The sequence below is a fragment of the Heloderma suspectum genome, chromosome 7 (genome assembly GCF_057233095.1).
Source record: "Heloderma suspectum isolate Gila_16-S chromosome 7, 16-S_ref, whole genome shotgun sequence".
In the NCBI taxonomy this organism is placed as follows: Eukaryota; Metazoa; Chordata; class Lepidosauria; order Squamata; family Helodermatidae; genus Heloderma; species Heloderma suspectum.
The window spans coordinates 33317543-33343835 of NC_139464.1; the positions used below are offsets into that span (position 1 = coordinate 33317543).

The 26293-nt window shown below is 44.2% G+C and overlaps 1 protein-coding gene across 5 annotated transcripts in view; it reads left to right on the forward strand.

The window, feature by feature from the left end:
• The window catches only part of TBXAS1 (thromboxane A synthase 1), a 353264-nt gene that overhangs the window by 62318 nt on the left and 264653 nt on the right, over window positions 1-26293 (forward strand). For all 5 annotated transcript variants that reach the window (XM_084809555.1, XM_084809557.1, XM_084809556.1 and 2 more), the window contains one exon: window positions 16396-16489. In XM_084809555.1, coding sequence (XP_084665681.1) covers window positions 16396-16489 — 94 coding nt within the window. The remainder of the gene's footprint in view (window positions 1-16395; window positions 16490-26293) is intronic.

Consider the following 26293-nt stretch of genomic DNA (forward strand, 5'->3'; position numbering starts at 1 on the left):
AGAAGGTAGGGAATCCGTTCATCCCTAGCTGTAACTGATCAGTACCTCCCACAAAGCTGCTCTGAGGCCCTTAGGAGAGGGATGAGATAGAAATATAATAAAGAAATGGTGGCTGTGAGAGTAGGGAATCTTGGTGTTCACTACTGTCCATCCTTTGCCAATTCAGTGGTCTGTCAGACTATATTTGATCTCCAACACTGGTACTTTAACAGAGCTATACCCAATTACCCTTTGTACTGGTTTATTATCGTCACCAGCTGCAGCTTGCTCACAAAACAAAACAATGGGGAACAACAGTAACTTCAGATGATGAATGTGTATTTCATAAGGGGCCACTGAGTCATCTCTCCGGTTTGTTGTTCTGTTTCATAGACCAGGTGCCTGTAAGTGAGAAAAAGCTCAGCCTTGTACTTGCCAATAGGCCAGCAGCCATAACTGAAAAAAGAAACTGCTTTTTGTCTGCCCTCCTAGGTGGAAAGCATTTTGGCTAATGTGATTTCCTCATTGGAAATTCCTGTTTTCCATTATGAGAGACGTTTTGGGCCCCATCTACATGGGAGATTTACTCTGGAGCTACTGCGCCTCACAGTATCTCATGGCACATGACATATGCCCCTCTCCGCAGCAAGCAAGGTTTTTCCTGCTGTAAAAGTTGCATTTTCAGAAAGATTTCCCCTTTAACGTGGCTTCTGTGTGGTTCTGTTTGAATGTGCCCTGTATCTCTGAAGTAAATGTGTGTTAATGTGCATGGCTAGGGGTGTGGCTGTGCCTTGATGTTGCGTTACCATAAGTGGGCTGTTCTTTTCTTTTTCCTGCTCAGTCCTCTGCTCCTCTGCTTTCCGCATTTGCAGCTTCGCATAATGGTGGCTGCACCTTCAGCGAGGTTCAGCGAGCAACAGCTGTAGCGTTTGTATGTCCACCCCTTTGCAGCTTGTGTTCGCTGTTTATCATTTCCCAAGAGTTCTTCCTATGACTTGACCTAAGTTGACCACCCCCTGTCAGGAGATCGAAGATTTCTATTTAAACGCTACAGCTCACTGCAGCCGTCATCATGCGAGGCTGCTGTGAAGGGGTAAGGGGGGGGGGCGGGAATAAAAAAATGTTTTGCCTCCAGTGAAGGGTGGACTCTTCAGAGGAAAGAAGTTAACCCCTTCTTCATCGAGTCCAACCCCCACTGACCAAGAAGGTTTTTGCATTGACTAGGAAGTAAATCACATTGTTTTCCACTACACTTACTCAGAATAGAAGAGAGGGTTTGGAACTGGAACGTACATTCGGGATGACTTTAAAAAAAAAATCAGTGTGGGTAGCCTCTTTTAAGACATGTCTACTCAGAAGTAAATCACACTGACTTCAATTGCACCTACTCCCCCTCTCATGAGACACCTTTCATCAACACTGCAGACCGGGGAGAGCCACACAGAATTGCCGAGCACGGCAGCTTCCTGGGAGGAGACTGAGCCACTGAAAGGTCGCTCAGCGCCTGCGCTTCCCCGAGGAGATTCAGCTGGCAATGGCAATGGAGTTGCACTGCTGCGATCTTTTGACATGCCGCTACATTGGAGGGAGGAGGGGCGGATGCACTTTTCCTTTAATTTGAGAGTGGTGGGAGGGGATGGCTGTAGGAGAAGAGAGAGGATGGTGGAAAGAAAGAAATGCAGCTCAGATCGGATCCTTTCAGCTACATTTACTGCCTGCACGGTATGCCCAATTGTATTGTTGGAAGCTACCTGCTCCTGCTTTAAAACCCAGCAAATCCAGCCTAATACACACATACACGATGCATCACTTATCTGGAGGAGCATACCTGTGTATACAGGGTTGTGGGTTGTGGATTGCTTTGCCTTTAATCTCCGCTTATCTGGAGGAGCGTACCTGTGTACAGGGTGGAAGGGGTTGCTTTGCCTTTTGTTTTTGCATCTACTCAGAAGTAAATCACATTGTCTTACTCAGCACTGGAGAGAGGGAATGGGGATTGCAAATTGTTTTGGGGATAGTTTTTTACTCTCTGCTCACCCACTGCACTGCACCTACACAGTCGATGACGTTCTGTTCTACTCGTGGGATTCCACCCACCCAACCCTGAACTAATGCAGTTTCAGGTGCTGCTTGCCCCATTAACACAAGTTTTTTCCCCAATGTATACACCACGTTAATGGCACCATGTGCCATGGTTGAAACAAATTCGCATTCAGGAAAATCTGGCTTTAAACAGAATCGTGTCATAAAGCATCTCTGTGTAGATGGGGCCTAGGAGAGTGGGGAAAAGGAAAATGCCTTGGTAAGACAGAAGGGGCCAGTCCTTATCCAAGAAAGAGGATTTGGGTAAACTAAACACAAACAACAAAACACTGCTGTCTCTATTTCACTAGGGCTGGGCCAAAAGTTTCCTAGTTCACTTTTTTTGGCTCAAAAGTGGTGCCACCCTACCCTCCTCATTCACTTGTTTTGTCCTTTGTCTTGGCTTCTTCAGCGTTGTGACAGCAGTGGCTGTGCTTCCTACACCTGCTTGGTCACATTTTTTAAAAACTCTCCCGTCTGTACACACAATGCCAGATTAAGGGCAGGAAACATTACCCTCACTCTGATTTGGCTTCAGGTGTTATCACATTTTAATTTTATTTATTTATTTAAAACATTTCTATCCTGCCCTATATCATTAAGATCTCAGGGCAGCGTACAGATAAAATAAATTTAAACAGTATAAAACAATAATGTAAACACCTAAAACATATTAAACTATTAAAGAAACTAATACCATTTAAAATCTAAAACAATAAAACAGTTAAAACAATGTGCTAGGGAATGCATTTAGCCCTCAAAGGCTTTGGTAAAAAGCCATGTTTTTACTTGGCGCCGAAACGAGACCAATGTCTGTTCCAGTCGGGCCTCCAAGGGGAGGACATTCCACAACCGGGGTGCCATAGCAGAGAAGACCCTCTCCCACATCCCACCATAGTGTATGTCTCGTACTGGTAGGATGCAGAGGAGTGCCCCTCCAACAGATCTCAGTTCTTGGGCAGGCTATATACATAGAGAGATGCTCCCTCAAATATCAAGGTCCCAAGCTGCTTAGGGATTTAAATGTCATCACCAAAACCTTGAATTCAGACTGGAAGTGTATTGGCAGCCAGTGCAATTCCTTTAAAACTGGTGTTGTATGGTTTTTATGAGGTGTTCCAGTCAGCAGTCTAGCTGCTGCATATTGCACTAGCTGCAACTTCCAAGTCGTCTTCAAAGGCAGCCCCACGTAAAGTGCATTGCAGAAGTCTAATCGGGAAGTTACCAGCTCATGTTCTACTGTGGCTAGGTTATCCCTGTCCAGGAAAGGCCGTAGCTGGCGGATCAGCCGAAGCTGGCCCCAAGTACTCCGGGCCACGGGGTCCACCTGGGGTTCCAGTGACAGGGATGGATCTAGGAGTACTCCCAAGTTACGCACCTGCTCCTTCAGGGGGAGTGCAACCCCATCCAGGACAGGTCGTTTACCCAATTCCCAGACTCAGGAACCATCAATCCACAGAGCTTCCATCTTGACAGGATTTAACTTCAGTTTATTGGCCCTCATCCAGCCCATAATAGCCTCCAGGCACTGGTCCAGCACCTTCACCGCCTCAGCCGACTCCGATGACAAGGAGAAATAGAGCTGAGTATCATCAGCGTACTGGTGACACCCCACCCCAAAACTCCTAATGACCTCTCCCAAGGGCTTCATATAGATGTTGAACAGCATGGGGGATAGAATAGAACCCTGTGGCACCCCACAACTTAATAGCCATGGGGTAGAACAGTAATCCCCCAATACCACTCTCTGGAATTGTCCCTGCAGGTAGGAGTGGAACCACTGTAATACAGTGCCCCCAACTCCCATCCTGCAGAGCCGATCCAGTAAGACACCATGATCAATGGTGTCAAAAGCCTCTCAGAGATCCAGGAAGATCAACAGGGCAGCACTCCCCCTGTCTTTCACCCAGAGTAGGTCATCAGTCAGAGCATCCAAGGCCGTTTCAGTGCTGAACCCTGGCCTGAAACCAGATTGAAATGGGTCCAGATAATCAGTTTCCTCCAAGAACGCCTGAAGCTGCCCAGCCTCCACAAGCTCAAGCACCAAAAGGGGATACTGGCAATGGGGCGATAGTTCTCACACACCTCTGGGTCCAGTTAACCAGTTAACCGGGTGGGTTTCTCCTTGACACAAGGTAAAAGGGCTGAAGCTTTGGGATTCAGTGAGGACAACTGGCGAAAGCTGAGGCAGACGTCCTCGGGTTATTTTTCAGCTTCAGCATGTAGTAACAGAAAAACCTGGCGACAGGAACATCACAGCCATAAACAACATGTGGATGTTGGGGGTGGGGCCAGGAACCACAGCCAGGCGGAACAGCCCTGCTCCATCCCCCATGCATTAGCCCTGTGTGTGGAGGGCACGCCTGAATAGGGCTATAGTGCCTTATTGTTCATGCGCATACAACTTAGATGCGTGTGCACCAGATTCAAGAAGAATCTTAACTTCTAGAGATTTGGAGGATGGCAAGAACTATAATTCTAGGGCATGTCGCATACACTAACACATTTTTGAAAGAAAAGACACCTCAAAATCTCACTCTAAAGTAACATAGAAATAAAATAGGGTCAGATACCAGAAAAAAGGGACAGTTGAGGCATTTATAGGAGTCAGACTGGATGACCTTTCAGTCCCTTCAGATTCTCTGGTGTTCAGGCACTGGCATTGTTCCTAGAATGCACCCATATCTTTCCAAAGCAACGTAAAACTGATTCATGGCGGGAATGATTGGGGCCTAGGCTATCATGTCATTGTTTCTGAGAAATGCCAGGACAGCATTTCTTCACTGTCAGATTGATGTAAAGCACACTGAACTATGTGCAAATGTGCACCAGAAATGGGGAAACCACTAGCAATAGACTCTCTGGCTTTCTCAACCATGTTTTAGATAAGGAGTTTACTTGCCATGCTTTGTCAATTGTTTAGTATGAGAGAGAACAGGGCCGGTGTAAGAATGGAGCAGCTTCATTCAAATTAGTGCTTTTCTAAGGAGAAAAGAACCTTTCTATGTGCAGTATAGATAATACAGATGGTGTCACATGAGAAGATGCAGAGTAATATCCATCAAATAATCATTGCAAAATGGAAGTCCAGTGCTGTGATGGAAAAGTACTCCTCTTCAATAAGCTATAATGTATTTTAAAAGAAAATTTCCTGTGCAGGGGAGGAATGGCTGGAACAGACGTGAAGGGAAGATATGCTGGCATTGTACGGAAGACAGAAATAACCCAGGCAGAATAAGCCAAAGGATGTTGTCACTTTGAAGTGATAGTCAGTGTTTTTAAAAGCCTATTCTAGGAACTGCAGGGTGATCTTTTGCTCTGTTCAGTGGAGTTCTGCTAGAAACTAGCCATGCTGCACAACTCTACCTACACGTTCTACTTCAAGAACAACCAAGAGTCCTGTGGCACCTTAAAGAGTAATGAATTTATTCTGGCATAAGCTGGCAGGCATCGATGGGCTTTTCTACACAAGGCGTTTATCGTGAGCTTGTCATTCACTCTTCATGGTTGCTCACGGGTTCTTTAGGCGACAATGTGACCCTCCAGTTTCACTTCTGTGTCTAACCAGCACTTTCAGTGAGGTTTTTTAGAGCAGGGAAAATGTGGCATTTACTTGTGGACATGAGAAAAAGTGGGTTTTCTTCTTGTGTATTTGCATTATTCCGCTGTACCACAGTCCTACCTAGAGGTTATGGAGCAGAAAAGCAGGAAAGGAAATGCTCCTCGTGTAGTGCTCAGATCTGCAACGAAACCAAAAGTAGATATAGCAGATGAACAGCCTTGTGTAGAAAAGCTCAGTGGAAGCTTATGCCATAATACATTTGTTAGAACTTAAGGTGACACAAGATTCTTTAATATTGTTGCTGCAATAGACTAACACAGCTATTCTCTGGAAATTCTACTTCAGGTGTCTGAGCCTATATAGATGACCAAACATTCCTGGGTAGCTTGATAGTTTGTATCATCCTGCCAAATGGAACAGAGGCTTTTTTGTTTGTTTTTTAGCACACATGGTACAGAGCAGATGATAAAATAAAATGGTGATAAAATGGTCATCTGTACCTCCACACATAGAGGAAAATGTACCTCTGCATAATTGTTGCAAACCAGTAAGGCAAGGATGGGGCCCTCCAGATGTTCTTGGACCTCAACTCCCTTTATCCCTCACCATTGGCTATGCTGGCTAGGGCTGATGGGAGCTGCAGTCCGAGAGCGTATGAGGGGCTACATGTTCCCCACCCCAGCCCTAAGTTGACAAGTCTTATGAAAGTTCTCCTTTACAATGGTTTATCTTCCATATGCCTCCAGTGCTAGGCTGTGTCTCATTGGCTTGTATCTAAATGAATGTTTCTAGGAGCACCAGTTAAGGGAAGGGATGTTGTACTGCAGGGTCTTGATCCAAATCAGGCTCCCTTTGCTTCACTAGTCCCTTGACACACTCACATGGTCATCTGTTTGGTCCCACCCATGTGGTCTGGCCCCAGACATGGGCCATTTCAACTGGGGATGGAGGTTCTTAGGAGACACGGCCAGGGCTTGGTTCACAGAGTGTTTGAAGGAGCGGAACTTAGGGCACAATCCTATGCACGTTTAGACAGAATAAAAGGCCTACAACCATGCTAGCTGGGGCATGCTGGGAGCTGTAGGACATTTTTTCTGTCTAAACATGCATAGGGTTGTGCCCTTGGTGTTTCACTGGGAGAGAGAACTGGTGGCTGCTCCTGATAGTAGGATGGCTGGCAAATGTCATGACCCTTCTGCTTCTACAGAACATCCCCACTGAGGAATTTTGGAAGCAGACCTATAATGCATATTTATTAGATACAAAGTTGGAACATGACAGCAGCTAATGCATGTAGTGAGAAGATAGATACTGTACTTGTTATAAGGGTGTTTATGATCAAATTAATAGGATACCAACAGCAGCGTTACTTCTTCCATGGGTGGGCCTGAGGGGAAACTCTGACTGAGTGTGATAAGCCCAACAGAATGATGCCTCTTGTTCAGTTTCCTGACAGGCTGGCACCAGAGGCATCCTTCTGTCTGTGTGTTTGTGGTGGTGGTGGTGGTGGTGGGTATTGTATAAGGAGAATTGTCCCTAAGGAAGGGTTAAATACCCAAACTCGTTAGTCTTGCCATAAGGAACTGTTTTCCTGGCATCTAATTAAAGTTTCCTCCCCTCCACTTTTCAGTGCTCTTCTCCTACGCCCTTTGCTTCTTTGTGGCTGCTCTCATGCTACCTGAAAATATATTTGAAGGCAATTGCTTGTACTGCTTATGTTGGTGATGTGGTTACTCCCCACAGTAGTGTCCTTACCCTCAGGATGTGCAGCACAGACTTGAGAAGTAACCATGTCATCAGCCTAGCCACGTGAACCACTTCCTTCAAAAGTTACCGCTGCTGGCATGACAACAGCCACGTCACAGCAGCTACCACATCTCAACCAGCCCAGTGTGAATTGAGTACTATCATGGCAAGATGCAGGGCCTTTACATTCATTGCCCCAAGGTTATGGGATTATCTTCTTCCTGAGATACACAATTCCTCCTCCTGTAGGCCTTCCAATAAGAGCGTGCATGCACTTCTCTTCCACAACACGCATTGCTTCCACTTGGCTGTTCCTTTAGTTGAGTAGCTCTTTGTTTTTATTATTTATTTATTTATTTATTTATTTATTTCATTTCTATACTGCCCAATAGCCGAAGCTCTCTGGGCGGTTCACAAAAATTAAAACCAAACAACACACAGTAAAACAATTTAAAATATATAGAACATTAAAACCACACTATAACAATACAACCACAATAAAACCTAGCAGCAGTGCAGGAGTTTAAAATACAGATTTAAAACAGCAAAGATAAAAATTTAGAAAGCTAAAATGCTAAAATGCCTGGGAAAATAAAAAGGTCTTCACCTGGCGCCGAAAGGAATACAATGTAGGCGCCAGGCGAACCTCACAAGGGAGCTCATTCCAGAGCCAGGGTGCCACAGCAGAAGAAGACCTCCTCCTAGTAGCCACCCGCCTCACTTCCTTTGGCAGGGGCTCACGGAGAAGGGCCGCTGATGATGATCTTAAGGTCCGGGCAGGCACATATGGGAGGAGGCGATCCTTCAGGTAACCTGGCCCCAAGCCATTAAGGGCTTTGAATGTTAACACCAGCACTTTGAATCTGGCCCGGAAATGGACTGGCAGCCAGTGCAGCTGGAAAAGTACTGGCATAATATGAGCTCGCAGGCCAGTCCCTGTTAACAATCTTGCTGCCCTATTTTGGACCAGCTGAAGTTCCCGGACCATTTTCACAGGCAGCCCCATGTATAACGCATTGCAGTAATCCAGACGAGAAGTTATCAGAGCATGGATAACTGTAGCTAGGCTATCTCTGTCCAGATAAGGGCGTAGTTGGTATACCAGCCTAAGCTGTTAAAAAGTGCTCTGTGCCACTGAGTTCACCTGTGCCTCAAGTGACAGTTCTGGATCAAAGAGCACCCCCAAACTACAAACCTGATCCTTTAGGGGGAGTGCAACCCCCTCCAGAACAGGTTGAATATCACCTAGCCGGGCAGATGAACCACCAACTAACAGTACCTCCGTCTTGTCTGGATTGAGTTTCAGTTTATTAGCCCTCATCCAGTCCATTACCGTATCATTTTTAACTGATGCTGCTCTTCTGTCTTCTCGCTAACTGTTGACTTTGTCTTGATCTATTTTTAATCCATTACTGTAAGCCGCCTTGAGTGCTGGAAAGACTGCTAATGAATGTTATTTATGCTAATAAATAATAAATATTAGGATATTCATGTATATAAAAGCAGAGGTGTGCACAGATGGACACCGACTTGTAAATGTGTGAGATATTAGACATACGAATGATCAAGCGCCTGAGCATTTGTGTGCATGAGAGAGAATGTACAAATACAATCTTGTTATGGCTCCCTGAGCAGTTTAATATTTGCAGTTGGAGCTTCATTGAGGCCATAACTTATTCCCTGTCCATGTGTTAAAGAGGGATACCTTCATCACCCTCGCTACCTCTGCTCTTTCTAAGGGATGGAAGGATACAGCCCCACTGTACTTGCTGTAATGCAAAGAATATTATTCAATCATACTACAGGGGCAGGTGCTTCCTTCTGTTTATGTGTGTGTGTTTTGATGTATTCAGATCGGAATGCATTCATCCTATTGACATGTAGAAATGGCTGAAGATATATCTAGGAGCACTCGTTCTACATTTGCAAAGGGGGATCGCAATGCTAGCATATGAACATGCATAATAATTAGGATGTCTAATTAAGCTGAAACATCATGTCCTTTTAATTATACAATTAAGATGTCGAATTACATAATTAAGGCATGTAATTACATGATGAAAAAATGTTTTGAAATTTTGTACTGCTTAGTGAAATTGCATTTTAAACTTTAAAAAAGCCCCAAACAAAAAAAATCACCTTTCAGTACGTAATGCATTTCATTTGCTCCTTACTAAAGCAAAAGCCTGTATGGCTAAAGTAACAACATATCCTAAAATTAACCAGGGAGAAATCGTACTAGGCATTTACTTCTGGAGGTATGATGGAAAGATTATTTTTATGTTTTAGGTATTGGACTGGGATTCTGGGAGGTCCAGGTTACATGACTAGTTCTGTCATAGATTCCTAGTTTGCATATGAGTATGTTCCTAATAGAGGAGATGTCCTCTATAAATTATGGTGATTTGGCTGGCACAAGACTCTGTATCATTTTTGATAGCTGAAGACTCCAACTTTGCCAGTGCATACAACAGTTTAACATTCCTGAAGTTACTTTAATATTTAGAGAATGAGATCTATTTCAGTTAAACTATGCAGACGTTTGCAAGTCCAATGTCAAATGTGGTTTCTTCATTGTAAAAATAAGATGTAGTTGGGCATTAATAGTTCACAAATTCTTTGGGGTTTGTTGCCAGACCTCACAGTAATGGTTAGCGCATTTTGGTTTACTCACTACCATACTGCTTACTGCTGTGCTCTTGTTTCACTTAATATACAGCAACCAAGTGTATCTGTTTTCCTCTGTCAAAGATCATAGGATGTGTCAAACTCTATTTTTGGATTTGATATTATTTAGCACCTCGTACATTTCTGGCACAATATAAATGAATGTTTTGATATTCCCAGTCCCAAAGGCTCTGGTGGTTGAGAACACATTCATTAAAACACATACTAAGCAGAGCAAGGGAAACTTAGCAAAAGTTGACCCCATTGTCTCTGACCCCATTAAAAGAAATAGTTACCTCTATAGTTTGTATGTGCTACATTTCCTTATTTCATAAGGCTTTGACATGAGATGTGGCCTAGAAACAACCAAATATTATTGCTGTCTGATGGGTGATGCTAGTCTTGAAACAAAAATTGGTGGTCCCAGTTGGGATGTTTAGTAAGCTTATGATCTATTATAGACATAGCCATGGCTCATGTAAAGGTACAATTACTGGCCGTACTTACTAGCTTGCAGCCAAGAGAAGGCAGGCTCTGTGCATATTGTAAAAACTGAAGATTTTTTTGGTCTAGTTTGCTTTTGATTAGACATGATAATAGATATCCTGCCACTAGGATACCTACTTAGCTAGGGCTAAGTCTGGTTTTTCTAGTGTAGCCTTCCCCAAACCGGTGCCCTCCAGATGTTTTGGACTTCAACTCCCATCAGCCCCAGCCAGCATGGCCAGGAACGCTGGGAGTTGTTGTGCAAAACACCAGGAGGGCACCAGGTTGGGGAATGTTGTTCTAGTGATTTGGAGGAATTGTTACTTTCTCACACTCCCTTGAAATTCCACTAAGTAAAAGCATAATATTTTATTATTATTAATAATAAATAATTATAATATTATTATTCTCCAAAGGAGATGTTACAAAACATACATTCTGCCCTATTCAGTAACATCAGCCAGTGCAATGTTACATGGGGGCGAGCTCAAGATTTCACTTTTCAGTTCTTCATGTTGTGCCTTATTTTAATTTGCTGATTAGTAGCTGAGCAATCATTTAGTCAGCACATCAGGCATAGCTGCAATATGCAGTGACAGTATTTTGGCACTTTCACTGTTGAAACTTGAGGGTTTGTACCATAGCTGCTTCTTACAGTATTTGAAGGACAACATGAGGATGATGATAATAATAATTATTATAAATGATGAAACAAATGACTTGTCTTTTGTGCTCCTTTCCTTTCAAAAGCTAAATTATTATTTCAGTGTGCATCTTTCACATCAGTGCATCTTTCTGTTCTCTCTGATTTATATTGATGTAGAGTTAGATTGAAGTTTCTAGTCCTTATAGCTCTGAAGAAAGGCTATAAAATTACTCCTATGTATGTACAGCGACAATTAAATTTATATAGCTGCCCATCAACAAACAGCCTTTGGGCAGCTTACAGAGCAAAAAACAAAACAGATAACATATTAAAAAATACAATGTACAATAATTAAAAACAGAAAACCATACCTACGCAGCATAAAACTTTCCTTCTAGTTGGAGACAGAATAAAATATTTAGCAGCTCGGATACTACTACTAGTCAGTACTACTGGGGAAGAGCAGAGGGAATTTCCAAGTAGCGCCAGAAAGAGTGAAGCGGCTGGGCCAAAGCCGAAAGGACACTCAGCTGTGGATGTGTCTGGTGGTGAAAAGAAAGTCCGATGCTGTAAAAAAACAATATTGTTTAGGAACCTGGAATGTAAGATCAATGAATCAAAGTAAGCTGGAGGTGGTCAAACATGAGATGGCAAGACTGAACATCGACATCTTGGGAATCAGCGAACTCAAATGGACAAGCATGGGCGAATTTAATTCAGGTGACCATTATATCTACTACTGTGGGCAAGGATCCCTTAGAAGAAATGGAGTAGCACTCATAGTCAACAAAAGGGTGGGAAAAGCAGTACTGGGGTACAATCTGAAAAATGATAGAATGATCTCAGTACGAATCCAAGCAAACCATTCAACATCACAGTAATTCTAGTCTATGCCCCAACCACTGAGGCCGAAGAAGCTGAGGTTGATGGGTTCTATGAAGACCTACAACACCTTCTAGAACTAACACCAAAAAAAGATGTCCTCTTCATCATAGGGGATTGGAATGCTAAAGTAGGAAGTCAAGAAATCACCGGGATAACAGGCAAGCATGGCCCTGGTGTACAAAATGAAGCAGGACAAAGGCTAATAGAGTTTTGCCAAGAGAACATGCTGATCATAGCAAACACTCTTTTCCAACAGCACAAGAGGCGACTCTACACATGGACATCACCAGATGGTCAATATCGAAATCAGATTATGTCCTTTGCAGCCAAAGATGGAGAAGCTCTATACAGTCAGTAAAAACAAGACCTGGAGCTGACTGTGGCTCAGATCATGAGCTGCTTCTTGCAAAATTTCGGCTTAAATTGAAGAATGTAGGGGAAACCACTAAACTGTTCAGGTATGACCTAAATCATATCCCTTATGAATATACAGTGGAGGTGAGGAATAGATTTCAGGGATTAGACCTGATAGACAGAGTGCCTGAGGAACTATGGACGGAGGTCTGTAACATTGTTCAGGAGGCAGCAACTCAATCCATCCCCAAGAAAAAGAAATGCAAGAAAGCCAAGTGGCTGTCTGATGAGGCTTTACAAGTAGCTGAGGAAAGAAGGGAAGTGAAAAGCAAGGGAGAAAGGGGAAGATCTATCCAACTGAATGCAGAGTTCCAGAGAATAGCAAGGAGAGACAAGAAGGCCTTCTTAAATGAACAATGCAAAGAAATCGAGGAAAACAACAGAATGGGAAAGACTAGAGATCTCTTCAAGAAAATTGGAGTTCTCAAGGGAACGTTTTGTGCAAAGACGGGCATGATAAAGGACAAAGAAGGCAGGGACCTAACAGAAGCAGATGAGATTAAGAAGAGGTGGCAAGAATACACAGAAGAACTATACAGGGAAGATCTGAATGTCCCTGATAGCCATGATAGTGCGGTCACTGAACTTGAGCCAGACATCCTAGAGAGTGAAGTCAAGTGGACCTTAGGAAGCATTACTAACAACGAAGCTAGCTGCAATACTGCAGATGACAGTATTCCAGCTGAGCTATTTAAGATCCTAAAAGATGATGCTGTTAAAGTGCTGCACTCAATATGCCAACAAATTTGGAACACTCAACAATGGCCACAAGACTGGAAAAGGTCAGTTTACATTCCATTTCCAAAGAAGGGCAATGCCAAAGAGTGTTCAAACTACCGTACAATTGCGCTCATTTCACATGCCAGCAAGGTATGCTCAAAATCCTACAAGCTAGGCTTCAGCAAGATGTGAACCGAGAACTACCGGAAGTACAAGCTGGGTTTCGAAGAGGCAGAGAAACTAGAGATCAAATTGCCAACATTTGCTGGATCATGGAGAAAGCAAGAGAATTCCAGAAAAACGTCTATTTCTGCTTCATTGACTATGCTAAAGCCTTTGATTGTGTGGATCACAACAAACCCTGGAAAATTCTGAAAGAGATGGGAGTACCAGACCACCTTACCTGTCTCCTGAGAAACCTGTACGAGGGTCAAGAAGCAACAGTGAGAACCGGACATGGAACAACCGATTGGTTCAAAATTGGGAAAGGAGTACGACAAGGCCATATATTGTCGCCCTGCTTATTTAACTTATATGCAGAGTACATCATGAGAAACACTGGGTTGGATGAATCACAGGTCAGAATTAAGCTTGCCGGGAGAATTATCAACAACTTCAGATACGCAGACGATACCACCCTAATGGCAGAAAGCAAAGAGGATCTCAAGAGCCTCTTGTTGAGGGTGAAAGAGGAGAGTGCAAAAGCTGGTTTGAAACTCAACATTAACAAAACTAAGATCATGGCATCTGGCCCCATCACTTCATGGCATATAGAAGGGGAAGAAATGGAAGCAGTGACAGATTTTATTTTCTTGGGCTCCAAGATCACCGCAGACGGTGACTGTAGCCATGAAATTAAAAGACGCTTGCTCCTTGGGAGTAAAGCTATGGCAAACCTAGACAGCATAGTAAGAAGCAGAGACATCACCTTGCCAACAAAGGTTCGTATAATCAAAGCTATGGTTTTCCCAGTAGTAACGCGTGGCTGTGAGAGCTGGACTATAAGGAAGGCTGAGCGCCGAAGAATCGATGCTTTCGAACTGTGGTGCTGGAGAAGACTCTTACGAGTCCCCTGGACTGCAAGGAGGTCAAATCAGTCCATCCTAAAGGAAATCAACCCTGAGTGCTCATTGGAAGGACAGATACTGAAGCTGAAGCTCAAATATTTTGGCCACCTAATGCGAAGAGAAAACTCCCTGGAAAAGACCCTGATGCTGGGAAAGATTGAAGGCAAAAGGAGAAGGGGACGGCAGAGGATGAGATGGCTAGATAGCATCACCGATGCAATGAATATGGACTTGAGCACACTCTGGGAGAGAGTGGAGGACAGGAAGGCCTGGTGTGCTATGGTCCATGGGGTCACAAAGAGTCGGACATGACTTAATGACTGAACAACAACAAGGTATATATGGGAGAAGGTGATCTTTCAGGTAATCTGGTCCCAAGCTTTCAAGGACTTTATAAGTTAAAACCAGCATTTTAAATTGAACCTTGAACTAGAATGCTGGAGCAACCAAATGTTGTGATCCTAAGGGACCAGAGGAAGCTGAAACACATCAGTGATGGGATTCCCAAACACCCCCACATTCACAAATATTATCAATTTCAGTCTCATCTGAGTTTAATTTTTAGTTTTCCTGCATCTAATAATCACACGTAGCTAGATGCCAAAATAACACTGATGTCATAGGACCAAGGGCAAAGGGCAAGATATGTAGGAGGGGAAGGCTATCCTGGGTGAGATGGCTATCAATGGCTACCAGTCCTGATGGTGATATGCTACCTCTAGTATCAGAGGCAGCATGCCTATTTACACCAGTTGCTGGGGAACGTGGGCGGGAGGGTGCTGTTGCACTCATGTCCTGCTTGTGGGTTTCCTGTGGGCAGCTGGTTGGCCACTGTGTGAACAGAATGCTGGACTGGGTGGGCCCTTGGTTTGATCCAGCAGGGCTCTTCTTATGTTCTTATGGGACTGTGTATTATCAATGAAATGGTAGTACTGGATTCTGCATCTCCTATGAACTTATTTACTGGCATCCTGCATGTCAGTCAGGAAGAAGGACAATATAGAACCTTGTGTATACCATATAGTTGTCTGAATAATTATTAGATCCTACAGTTGAGTCACTGACGCCTCCTCAACAGACTCAAAGGCAGCAGAATGATCTAATAGGAATCCCACATTGATCACTATATGGAAATCATTTATCAAAGCCATGAGCATAGTCTAAGTCAGTGTTTTTCACTGCAAGGACTGAGGGCCACTGGTGGCTCCGAATCACCTCTTGTGTGGCTTTCTGTCTCTCTCTATCTCTCACTCACTCTCTCTCTCTTTTTGCAGTAGCTGCTCACTCTCAGCAGGGGCTCTCTAGTTTTGCCTTGTTGTTTGCCTTAGCAGTGGACCAGCTGCTGTGATCTGGGCTATCAGAGGAGGCTTCAGGGGTGGGGAGTCAGGAGACCTGCCATTCTTCAGCTGTAAGGGGTGGCTGGGTGGTGGTGACAGGAGAGGAGAATGCAGGAGTAATCAGCCAATTAGCTGTGGAAGGGGAGGAGCCCAAGAGGCAAAGAGCAGTGTGATAGGCTGGTTGCAGTGCGGTACCACCCAGGTGCTGATGGTGGAGGGGGAATTGAATGTACGGGCAAGAAAGAGAGCAACATGCACCTACACTGACAGATTTTGCAGTACCGAGTAGAGCAGAGCACGCTTTTAGTGACGAGAAAAAGATCCATGCCAGTCCAAGAATCCAATGAGTCTGTCGGAATTTGCCTGCCTGGTGACTGAGTGATAAGCTCTTGCTTGGATGAAGTAGAGAGGGGTGGGGAGGCATGGCCCTCAGTGGTGGTGGTGCCGGAACGAAAGTGGCTCCAGCTTGAAAATAGTCAAAATGGGTTAAGTGATCCATGACTGCTAGAGGTCTAAGCAACTGATTTTATCCAGGTGTATTTGGAACTTGAGTGCTGGCACTTGGTCCCAGACTTTTGTTTTGAAATAAGTTGATACCAAGCCTGGGAATCAACATCCAGTGTAAGGTTGCTGACAGATGCCTGCACAGTCTTCTACTGCAGACATCCCAAGGGAAGGGATTTCACACTATTGCTCTACCTCTTGTATTCCAGAGCTCTCCCACTCTTAGTCCCGGGGTTCCCCCGACCCCATTTAACTAAAAGAGTGGCTTGGTGCTAACCATTTTCCTTTGTTATTTTGCAGGTACTCCACCTCTGCATTCTCCAGGCTGGAAAAGGTGGGCATCCGCCATCCTCCACCTTTGCCTTTCATTGGAAACCTGCTATACTTTCACAAGGTTAGATGTTTTTTGAATGGTTTCTATTCAAGTATGATGTAAAGAAAATGGATGCATATCTCTACCAACTTCCTGCCTTTTGACCATGTTGCAGATAAAAGTAACATGAGTCCACGGGATAGGGATTGAAAGTTTTCAAGTTCACAATGATCTTATTTTGTTTAGCTCCAAATCTGGTTAAAAACAACTACTCTTGGAATCCTAGAAATCAGTTTTCATTGAGGATTCTAACCACTGCAGTTATACAGAGACAGATGGAAGTTTGCAGGCTGTGTGTTCCAAATGCTGAGAAGAAACCGAAAAGACTTGGGATGGGACTTCCAATGGTTAGAAGCCAGATTCCTACAAGTCACACACTTCCCTTGTAGGTCTTGCAGCCTTAGTGCTTCTGCACTAACATGTTAGTTAAGCTTTATTCCTATTTTTTTAAATTCCTGGCCCATTGGTCTGTGTCCCACCTAAAAAAAGGTATACTATTAAGGCTCATTGCTCTAATTTGCAACATTTATTCTGATTGCAAGACCTTGATTTCATAGATGTGGAAGGGGTTAAATTCTCAGGCTTCAACTTAAAGCCTGGCATTCTGATCTTATTTCTATGGGGGTAAAAAGTGCTTTATATTCTTTTAATTCCCAACAAACCCTTGTAGTAGGTTACACTACCTTCAGTGCCTGATAATTAGCCCTATTCAAAAGTTACACTGAATGTATACAGGTGGGTGTGGTGGGGAGAAGCGAGACCAAGCGCACTATCCCTGTTACCAGCCTCCACACATTCAGTTTAATGTCAGCATAGAGCCTGCACACGTACACCTACAGATCTCTCAGTCTAGCATTGATGTTGGAACAGGGCTATCACTTCATACTAGCTCAGTTTAGTTAATTTCACACAAATGTGCATCCATGAAAAAGAACTCCAAAGAGTTCAAAAAAGAGATGAACGGTCTGTATAAGCTCTGTGTATTTCTTTTACAATTTGCGTCCTGCTTTAGAGCTAAAGCTTTCAAAGCAGCGTACCGATAAACATCATATAAGGGAAGGGCCATGGTTCAGTGGTAGAACGCATGCTGTGATGCACATCCCAAGCATCTTCAGGTACAGCTAGGAAAGACGGCTGTCTAAAGCCCTGGAGATCCACTGCCGATGGGTGTACAGTAGACAATACTGAGCTGGGTGGACCAAAAGCCTGGGTTGGTATAAGGCATCTTGCTCTGTTCCTAGCCACCACGGCACATGAGGCAGTAATGTGGCAGACCACCCCCCTCCTGCCCCTAGATCTCAAAAATATAAAATATCAATTGGCTTTATCAGGATAACTTCCATGTAAACCCATTAGCTGATGCTTATAGAGAGTCTCCAACAGTCCTCAGTCACAAAGATTTAAAGTCTCATGAAGAATGGCCCAGATGTTCATCCTCCATATAGGCAGACATTTGACCATAGTCAGATTCCAGTGTCAAGCTTATACGTGCATTAAAGTCTCCACGTAATACAAGATCCGCACCAGGATAACATACGTCCAGAATAAGATGCAGACTATGCCATTCATTTGCTGGAGGTATGTAAAGACTGATACAAATCACCCTTCTCACTTTGAATCAACTAATTCTGAAAATATTGGCTTGTGTCATAGAACCATGGAAGTGAGTGGGCAGGATGTTGCATTTAGACTGAGGTTCCATCCTCCCTCACCCATGAAGCTCACTGGGTAACAACTCGCCTGTCAATGCATCTGTTAGACCTACCTCGCAGGATTGCTGTGAGCTTCAGTGCAGGAGGTGCATGTATACCACTCTGAGGAAGGGTAGGATCAAAATGGTAATAAATAAAAAATGGATAATAAAACCACCAACATTACAATCAAAACAAAACTATAGAGCCATCTGTGCAAAACATGTTATCTAAAAGATGCAACACAGCACACTGACTAGGAAAATCCTGCCTCGAAAGCCATATTGGAGCCACCAGCCTCAGAATTGGTCTTTTGAACACCACAGGCAGAGCAATCCTATAGGTGGGATGGAGAGAGCCAAAGGACCTGTCTTATCCAAGTCCTGTCAGGCTTATGCAAAAGAGAAGGATTTTCCTATTTTCCTTTTCCATTCCCTCCCCACACTTAAACCAGGGGTGTCCCTCCAGATGTTTTCACCTAGAACTCCCATCAGCTTTAGCCAGCATAGCCAATAGTGAGGGATGATGGGAACTGTAGGCCAAAACATGGCCACAGGTTGCCGACCCTTTCCTTAAACAGTTTCCCTCCCATTGACTGCAATGGGTGGGGAATGAACCATGCCACCTCCAGACCTGGTGTAGTTCTTCTCTTGTTCCAGGGACATGGAAGGATCTTGGATCCTGCAGATTTTGCTCTCTGACATCAGAGTTCTGGACCTTTCTGCAGCTTCCTGGAGGAGGCTTGTCAAGGTCAAATCTCCCCTTCTAAGGGTTGGTTGAGGCCGGTGGCTTCGATGTCAATGGGGCAGTGAATCTGCCTCAGGTTTCAGTCGGAACCAGTTAGAACTCTGAAGGAGCTATCCAAAATGCTGAATTGAGCCCCCAAATAGGTTCAGCACCTTGGATAACTCCTTTAGAGTTCTGACTGGTTCTGACTGATACTTGGAGTGGATTCACTGCCCCACTGACATCGGAGCCACCAGCCTCCACTGGTGAGGGTGAACCTCTCTCTCCACCCTCAGAGGGGGTGATTCAAAAAATCCTGTGACCCCTGGGGTCCCCTCTAAGGGACCATAAACATGCAACCTAAATATGTGCCCCATAAATGTAGATTGCGAGTGCTGCAAAACTGTGGCTTGTGGTGATTGCACGTGAGTGGCTCGCCGTAGGCAAGGAGCCAATGTGTGCAGGAATTTCAAGTGACCCACATGTGCAGAGATGCCCTTTGTTCGATTTGACTTGATGAATGAAATTATTACACTGTAAAGTGCCCGTCAAGTGGCTTTTGGGTCTTTCTGCATCTACACATTATCATATGTTTTCCTACATTCTCCACAGTAAGCCTTTCCTCCTCTCCTCTCTCTCCCCCTCCTCCTTTATTTTATTTTATTTTATTTTATTTTATTTTATTAGCCAGGCTGTTGACAGGCTGCATGCCGCTTCCCTGCCTTGAATTTTAATGGAGACATCACTCTTTCTTTAGCCTCTCCCAGAGTGGACAGGATATTCTTTGTTTGCTCTGTTTATTCCTGTCTGGCCTACTTGTAGCTCCTGTGCTGCTGCTTCTGAGTGGCCCACTTCGGTTGAATGGAAAATGGGGCTGTTGTCGGGAGTGGGGGAGGAGAATGGGTGAGCTTTGTCTTATTTAGTTTTTGGTCTGGCTGGGCTGAACTGTTTTATAGCTGTTGGGAAGATGGAAGGGGTGAGAGGCGGGGCAGGAAAGATAAAGAAAATGCCTACCCCTTCCTCGCTCCACATCTGCCAAAAAACACCCTTTGATAAGGGAGTAAAGACAAACAAAATGCAAAGCGGTATGGAGCAATTGAAATCAACCCTGGCATAATTTTGGAACTAGAATGCTAACGCTTCCATGTTCAAGGGACAAGAAGCTGTGGAAACTGGATACTAGAAACAGTAAACGGAATAGGTCTGTAAAGAAGCAAATTGTGAGCTGAAGGGGAAGAAGTGGAGAACATATTGTCTGCGTTCCCAGTTTTAATTACAGAATACAAAGAGAGTAAAATGCCCATATGTGGTTTGGTGTTGCTTTTGCAGAGACGGACAGAATGGAAGTGAGGGGAGAGTACTTATTTGCCACTTGTTCTGATATTTACATGGAAACTTGGAAACAGCAAACTGTAAAGCTCTCGTCTCCCCCATTTGGGGGAGAGCATGCACTAAAGCTTCATAACCTTTGCAAAATTGTGTGAATCAACAGAGTCACTAGACAATTCATTCTTGCTACATTGCCATATCTGTCTGTCTGTCTATCTATCTAGTCATCATATATAAATTAATGTTTCTAATTTATATATAGGGGAGGAGAATGTACCTAAATTCTAACAAAATCTTCTCGGCCAGCTTGGTTGGAAGATGAGTGTTTCAACAGTTGTTCTTTGTGTACTGTTAGCAACATGAGAGATCTAAATACCCACCATTTTGATGTCTTTCATTAGCAGATGTTTATCAGACTTCATAGTGAGGCTCCACTTGTGAATACAAATTCAACTGGTGGATACAACTCTGAAAAAAGATTTTCAGTGTCGAAAAGTGGGGGTGATTCGCACTTAAAAATCACAGATTCTTTAGGGGGGAATTTTGGAGGGATGAATATGAGACACACCTAACAGGCACACTCTGCATAATTACCTAGAATAACTGCTACCAGGAGTCTGCTTTCATGAAGTAAAATATAACTGTCCAGTCAGTCATATTAGGCCAACTCCCAGGTATTTTGAGACTGATGCTGTCTTACATCCCTTTGGTTGTGAACACACAAATTTTTAAAAGTGCATATCACAATACCACATGCTCTTCTGGCGATTCTGAAATCTTACACTGTGTTTTCTCCCTTGTCTCTCCAGTTCTGTCTGCAAGAGCAGCCCCTCTCAGCCAATGCTGTCAGTTTTAACTGGGAAACAATTTTACTTCCCCTCTGATTTCTGTGATGGCCAAACTTCACACAGCACTAGTACCCATCAGGAAGTTAATGAAGTGTGTAACAGAAACATCCTTCCAAAGGATGTCCATGATGCTCTTTGGAAGAGAGAAGCAAGATGACTAGTATATTTAATACCACCCAATGTGTAATAGTCATGGTTTAATTTAGTAATCATTAGCATGGCAATTTGCTTTTGTAAAGTGCTTTATTATAACCCTAACTGCATTGATTCTCAACAATGCCCTGAAAAGAGGCCTTCACTGCTCTTTTACAAATGGACATTCTGCACCTCGAATTGAAGGCCTCTCAAATCCTAGTCCAGTTCTCTGAGAACACTGGCTTTCTCTAGTTGACTGTGAATGCATGGATCTTTCCTTTCCCGCAGTTGACTATGGGATCAGGGCTCTCCATCTTTTCGAGGGCCATCTTTTGGAGGGCCATGCTGGGTCAGACCAAAGGCCTATCTAGTTAGCATTCTGTTCACACCATGGCCAACCAGTAGCCTGTAGGAAGCTCACAAGTAGGACATGAGTGAAATGGTACCCTCTTGCTTATGTCACCCAGCAACTGGTATACAGAGGCATAGTGCCTCTGATACTGGAGGAAATAAATAGCCATCAGGACTAGTAGCCACTGATAGTCTTCTCCTCCATGATTTTGTCTAATCCTCTTTTAAAGCCATCCAAATTAGTGGCCATCGCTACATCTTGTGGGAATGAATTCCATAGTTTAACTATGTGCTGTGTTAAGAAGTCTTTCCTTTTACCTGTCCTGAATCTTCCATCAATAAGCTTCATGGGATGACCCCAGGTTCTAGTACTATGAGAGAGGGGAAAAATTGTCTCCCTATCCACATTCTCCACACCTTTCATAATTTTGTACACCTCTGTCATCTTGAAGAATTGTTCCATCTCTGCTTCAAACTCTGTCGCAACTTCACGATGTGCATCCTTAACGCACACCCATCAAAATTGTAATGTGTGAAGTGGCCCTCAGGAGCAAGCAGAGAAATATTCTTCGATCATATAAACTAATATTGAACTTAAATGTCTGAATGCCAATCCTTAAGTAGTTGAAATGGCACCAACCACACACAAGGGGGGAAGCATCCACATACTCTGGAGAAACCCCGAGGTTTGCAGAAGTACAAAAAATCTTTAGGAAAAAACCCAGTATCCTGAAGAAGGGCATGGCTGACTGGCTGGCATCCTGAACAGGAGCACTCCACAGTGCAACATATTGTTGTGGGTGCAACAGATATCCTGAATTAGTCAAGCCAGACAGATACCTCTTTTGTACCAGCCCACTTAAAGGAGAAATTGCCCTGTGAATGAACATAGTGGAGTATGTTAAAGAGATGCCTTGAACATTTTAATCAGTTAATAGAAACAGAATGATAAAGGAGTCTGATATATATATATTTTAATGTTTATGTCAGTGGCTGCAGAAATATTGACTTGGCTGAACTGCCCCAGGGCAGATAAATATATTGGGACAGGCAAGTGGCTGGGCAGAATACTAATAGCCTGGCAGCACAGAAAGGAACTACTTGTAACAAGTTGCCTAGACTGAAGGAGTGCAGCCTAATTGAGAGCTTTATGTCAGGCAGACTAATAGGATTGGCCCTTGGGTGTCACTTGATTCCTCAGGCCAGGAGGATTCTGGGAAGTTTCACAAGCATCCCAGGTTAAATTACCTCCTTTTCCCTCCTTCAGTCACTGGTTCAGAGAGGAGGAAACTACTGCTATATCCAGAGGGTTCCCAGTTTGATTTCTGCAGTGCCTGACACCAAACTGCTCTGACTGTACTTGTGAAACTTGGTAGGTCCAACACAAGTTTTTCAAAATTAGGACACCTTTTTTTAGAAAAGCATCCCAAATAGCAGTCATACAGCTAAAATTACTGTCAACCTTGATTTGCTGTTGAGTACAGTCTTTATCTGTCAGCCAACAAATTTAGCTGAGGCTTAACTTCATTAGTGATGCCTAAACACATTAACCATATGCTCCTCGGCATATGGGTAAATACATATCAATTTATTTTCATTAGTGTTTTATTGCGAGAGGTGGGACTGAGCTAGGTGCTCCTGGCTTTACTGAAGTTGCTGTCACCAGGTTGGCTCTGAAGAACAAGAGATTAAGTGCTGCTACTCACACTCATTAAGACTGCCATGTGGAGACCTGTGGAAACTGTCTCTGCATGATGGCTGCCCACACCGCAAGGCATTTTGTGTGTACTGCCTAGCCAGGTGTATCCTAGGAAGCTGCCTTCTACTAGGTGAGGCTGTTTGTCCATCTAGCTTTAGCACCGTCTGTTCTAACTAGCTGTGGCTTTCTGGGGTCTCTGGTAGAGGTCTTTTTCATCACCTAAGTTTGGCCCGACAAGCTGCTTTTAATTGTGGATTGTTTGGGGTAATTGTTTTAACGACAGGAACATTTTTAATTTTTTATGTTTTTCAAAAAATATTTTATTTATTTATTTATTTGTGGCATTTATATACCTCTGAATGTAATAAAATTTCTCAATAGGTTGACTAGTTTGAGTGACTCCTTTTGAGCAGCAATGTGAAACTGGGATATAAATATTTGTATTAACAGCAGCATCAACAACACATCTGGACAAAGCGCATGGACAGACAAAGCCCATGTATGTGTGTGTGTGTGGATCCCATGCAGATGTTATTCTGGATGTGCATGGGGTGAGGCCAGAGCATGTGTGTTACTTGCTCTGTATATGTGTTTCAGTTCACACCAAAGCTACGTATGTCTGCACAGTCCACACATGGAGGCAGGTTTAGGTGGCTTCCACTTGGCAGCTTCAGTGTATGCAGTGGCCCTGTGTGAGCAGCAACTACCCAAACCTGCACTATTCAGCTAGGTCAGGCCTCTTTACTTGCCTGTGATATTATGAGATGTTTTCTTTCTCCGTCAAAAAAGTGAGAACCTCATCTATTACCTTTCCTGTAATGCACTCAGAGGCTGACGGGCATCCTATGCTGAGTGGGAGGAAGGCGGAGGTGGTCTTTGCCTCTGCGCTTCTCCCATTCTGCATTTTTGCTGTCAAGGGCTCCTTGGAGGCCTCTCTCAGTCTAATCCAGTAGCCAAGTCCAGACACAGACAAAGGGATTCTTTTCAAAGCTTTATTCTTCTTTTACAACTTAACAACTCTACAGGTAGCAACTAGATCTGAGCAGCAGAGTACCTATGCCCTAAGTTGGAACAGTTGGTCCCCATTTGAAAGGGAATTACTGGCAGACCCCTGAACTTAAGGACTAGGGAGAGTCCCTCCCCTTTTCCCTTGGATCCTCTGGGCGCAGCCGTTGTTTGCGCGCCAACCGGGCACTACGCCTCCTTTCTGTGCCCTCCATTTGGTGCCGCTCTCTGCGTCGGCGTCACACGTCCATCAAGTCTGCTTCCTGCGCTCGGTCACTCCCTGGACTGCTATCTAATCTAGGAATGCTGGTGGGAGGAATCTCCGTCAGCTGTGGGCCCTGGGAAAGAGGAGCGGGCTCCTCTCCCAGAAGCGACTGCTCTTCCTCAGAATCAGAACTACTCTGGGATTCTATGAGCTCAGTGTCCACCCTGACATTTGCTAGATGAGTGTTTTTGCCTGTCTAGCTAGGGCTCTGCAGAGGGGCGGGGGAGGAGGCAGAGTAGAGCTGCTTCCCCTCCCACAGAACCATCCCCTTTCCCTCTTCTCTGAGGCAGCTTTTGTGAGCTCAGAGAGGCAGCCAGTTCAGTTCTCTCCATGCTGGCTGAGGGGGGGAGGAGGAGGGGAGGGAGCGCGGACTCCTGGGTCTGAGATCTGAGCGCTCTCTCCAGCCTCGGATCCGGGAATCCAAACTATCCTATGCCACCCCCCTGACACTGTCTAGGGACCATAGGGTTGCTCTCTTACCTTCATAACTATAGTGCTAGCCAGTGAAGCATTATTAGGCCCACAGACACGTGAGCATGATAGTAGCTAAGGGTGCTTCCACACAGAGGGCTCCTAGTACTAGCAGTCAGAAGGCATTATTCTATCTTTTTCTCCTTAATGGATTTCTTCCATTAAGAAAAAAAATGGAAAAAGTGGTGAGAAAATGGGAGGGTCATGAGTAGAAGCTGTCAATGACTGGAAACCCCCCCCCCCCCCCGCTCCAATATACACCTCCGTGAATGATGCAGGATGTTGACACCACAAAGGCCTCATTTGGAAGCACTCTTAAATGTTATTGTGAGGAATGTGGACTGGATCAATAGATTTAATGCTGGCTCCAGTTTTTAGAGGGCCTTTGGGCAAGACATCCTCATTTGATCCCCTCTCTCAGCGTGTCTACCTTCTCACTGCCACCAGCTGCTATTACTCCTTGTCCTCTTTCTCATCATTGCCACCATTTGCTTGCTTGCTTGACAGGCAGTGGCATCTGCTGCTGCTCCGTCTGACAACCACCACTGACTCGGCCAGAGCAAGAGGCAGGTGAACAAGCAGGTTGCAGTGGTGAAAAGGAAGAGCAAGTCCAGGAGGCTCTTGTCACTGGGCCCCTGCCAGGGTACAGGCCCTCAGCAGATGCCCAACCATGCCTACCCTTGACACAGGCCCTGAATAAATTGATTGATGATTACTAATTAGAACCTGTGTAGCCTATAAATGCATACTGTAGTTCAACATTTCAATAACCAGACTTGTGGCTCAAGTGGGGTTTTTTGTCTTTCTTTCCTTACTATTCACTTACAACAAACATAGTGAAGAGAACTGTCTGTTCATTGTTGAAATGGTGTCACACTTGAGCAGGGTGTGCCTGCAGTGGCAGGCAAGCTGTGTTGCACAGGAAGAATATCTTCATAACAAAGAAGACAGGAGGGTAGTTCATAATGGAGTGGCATGGATCACAGGTAGAGTGACCTTTCTATCAGAGGCCATCACCTTAATAAAGAGCTCATGGGCAGAATGAATTAAGGCATACATAGATTCTCATATTTGGATTTATTTACATTTTTCATCACTCCTTTTTATGTTCTCTGTTCCCACCTACGTGACCTCCATAAATATGGAACCTCACTTTTATGACACTTAATTTCTGGAAGAGGGGATAAAACAGGGAGAGACCGGAATATGCAATTACACTGACCCCATGAATGTCTCCCCAAGGTAGAAAAAAGCAGGCTCTGCTGCAGAGCCACAAACAGGGCAGTCTATGTGTTCCTGCAGAAT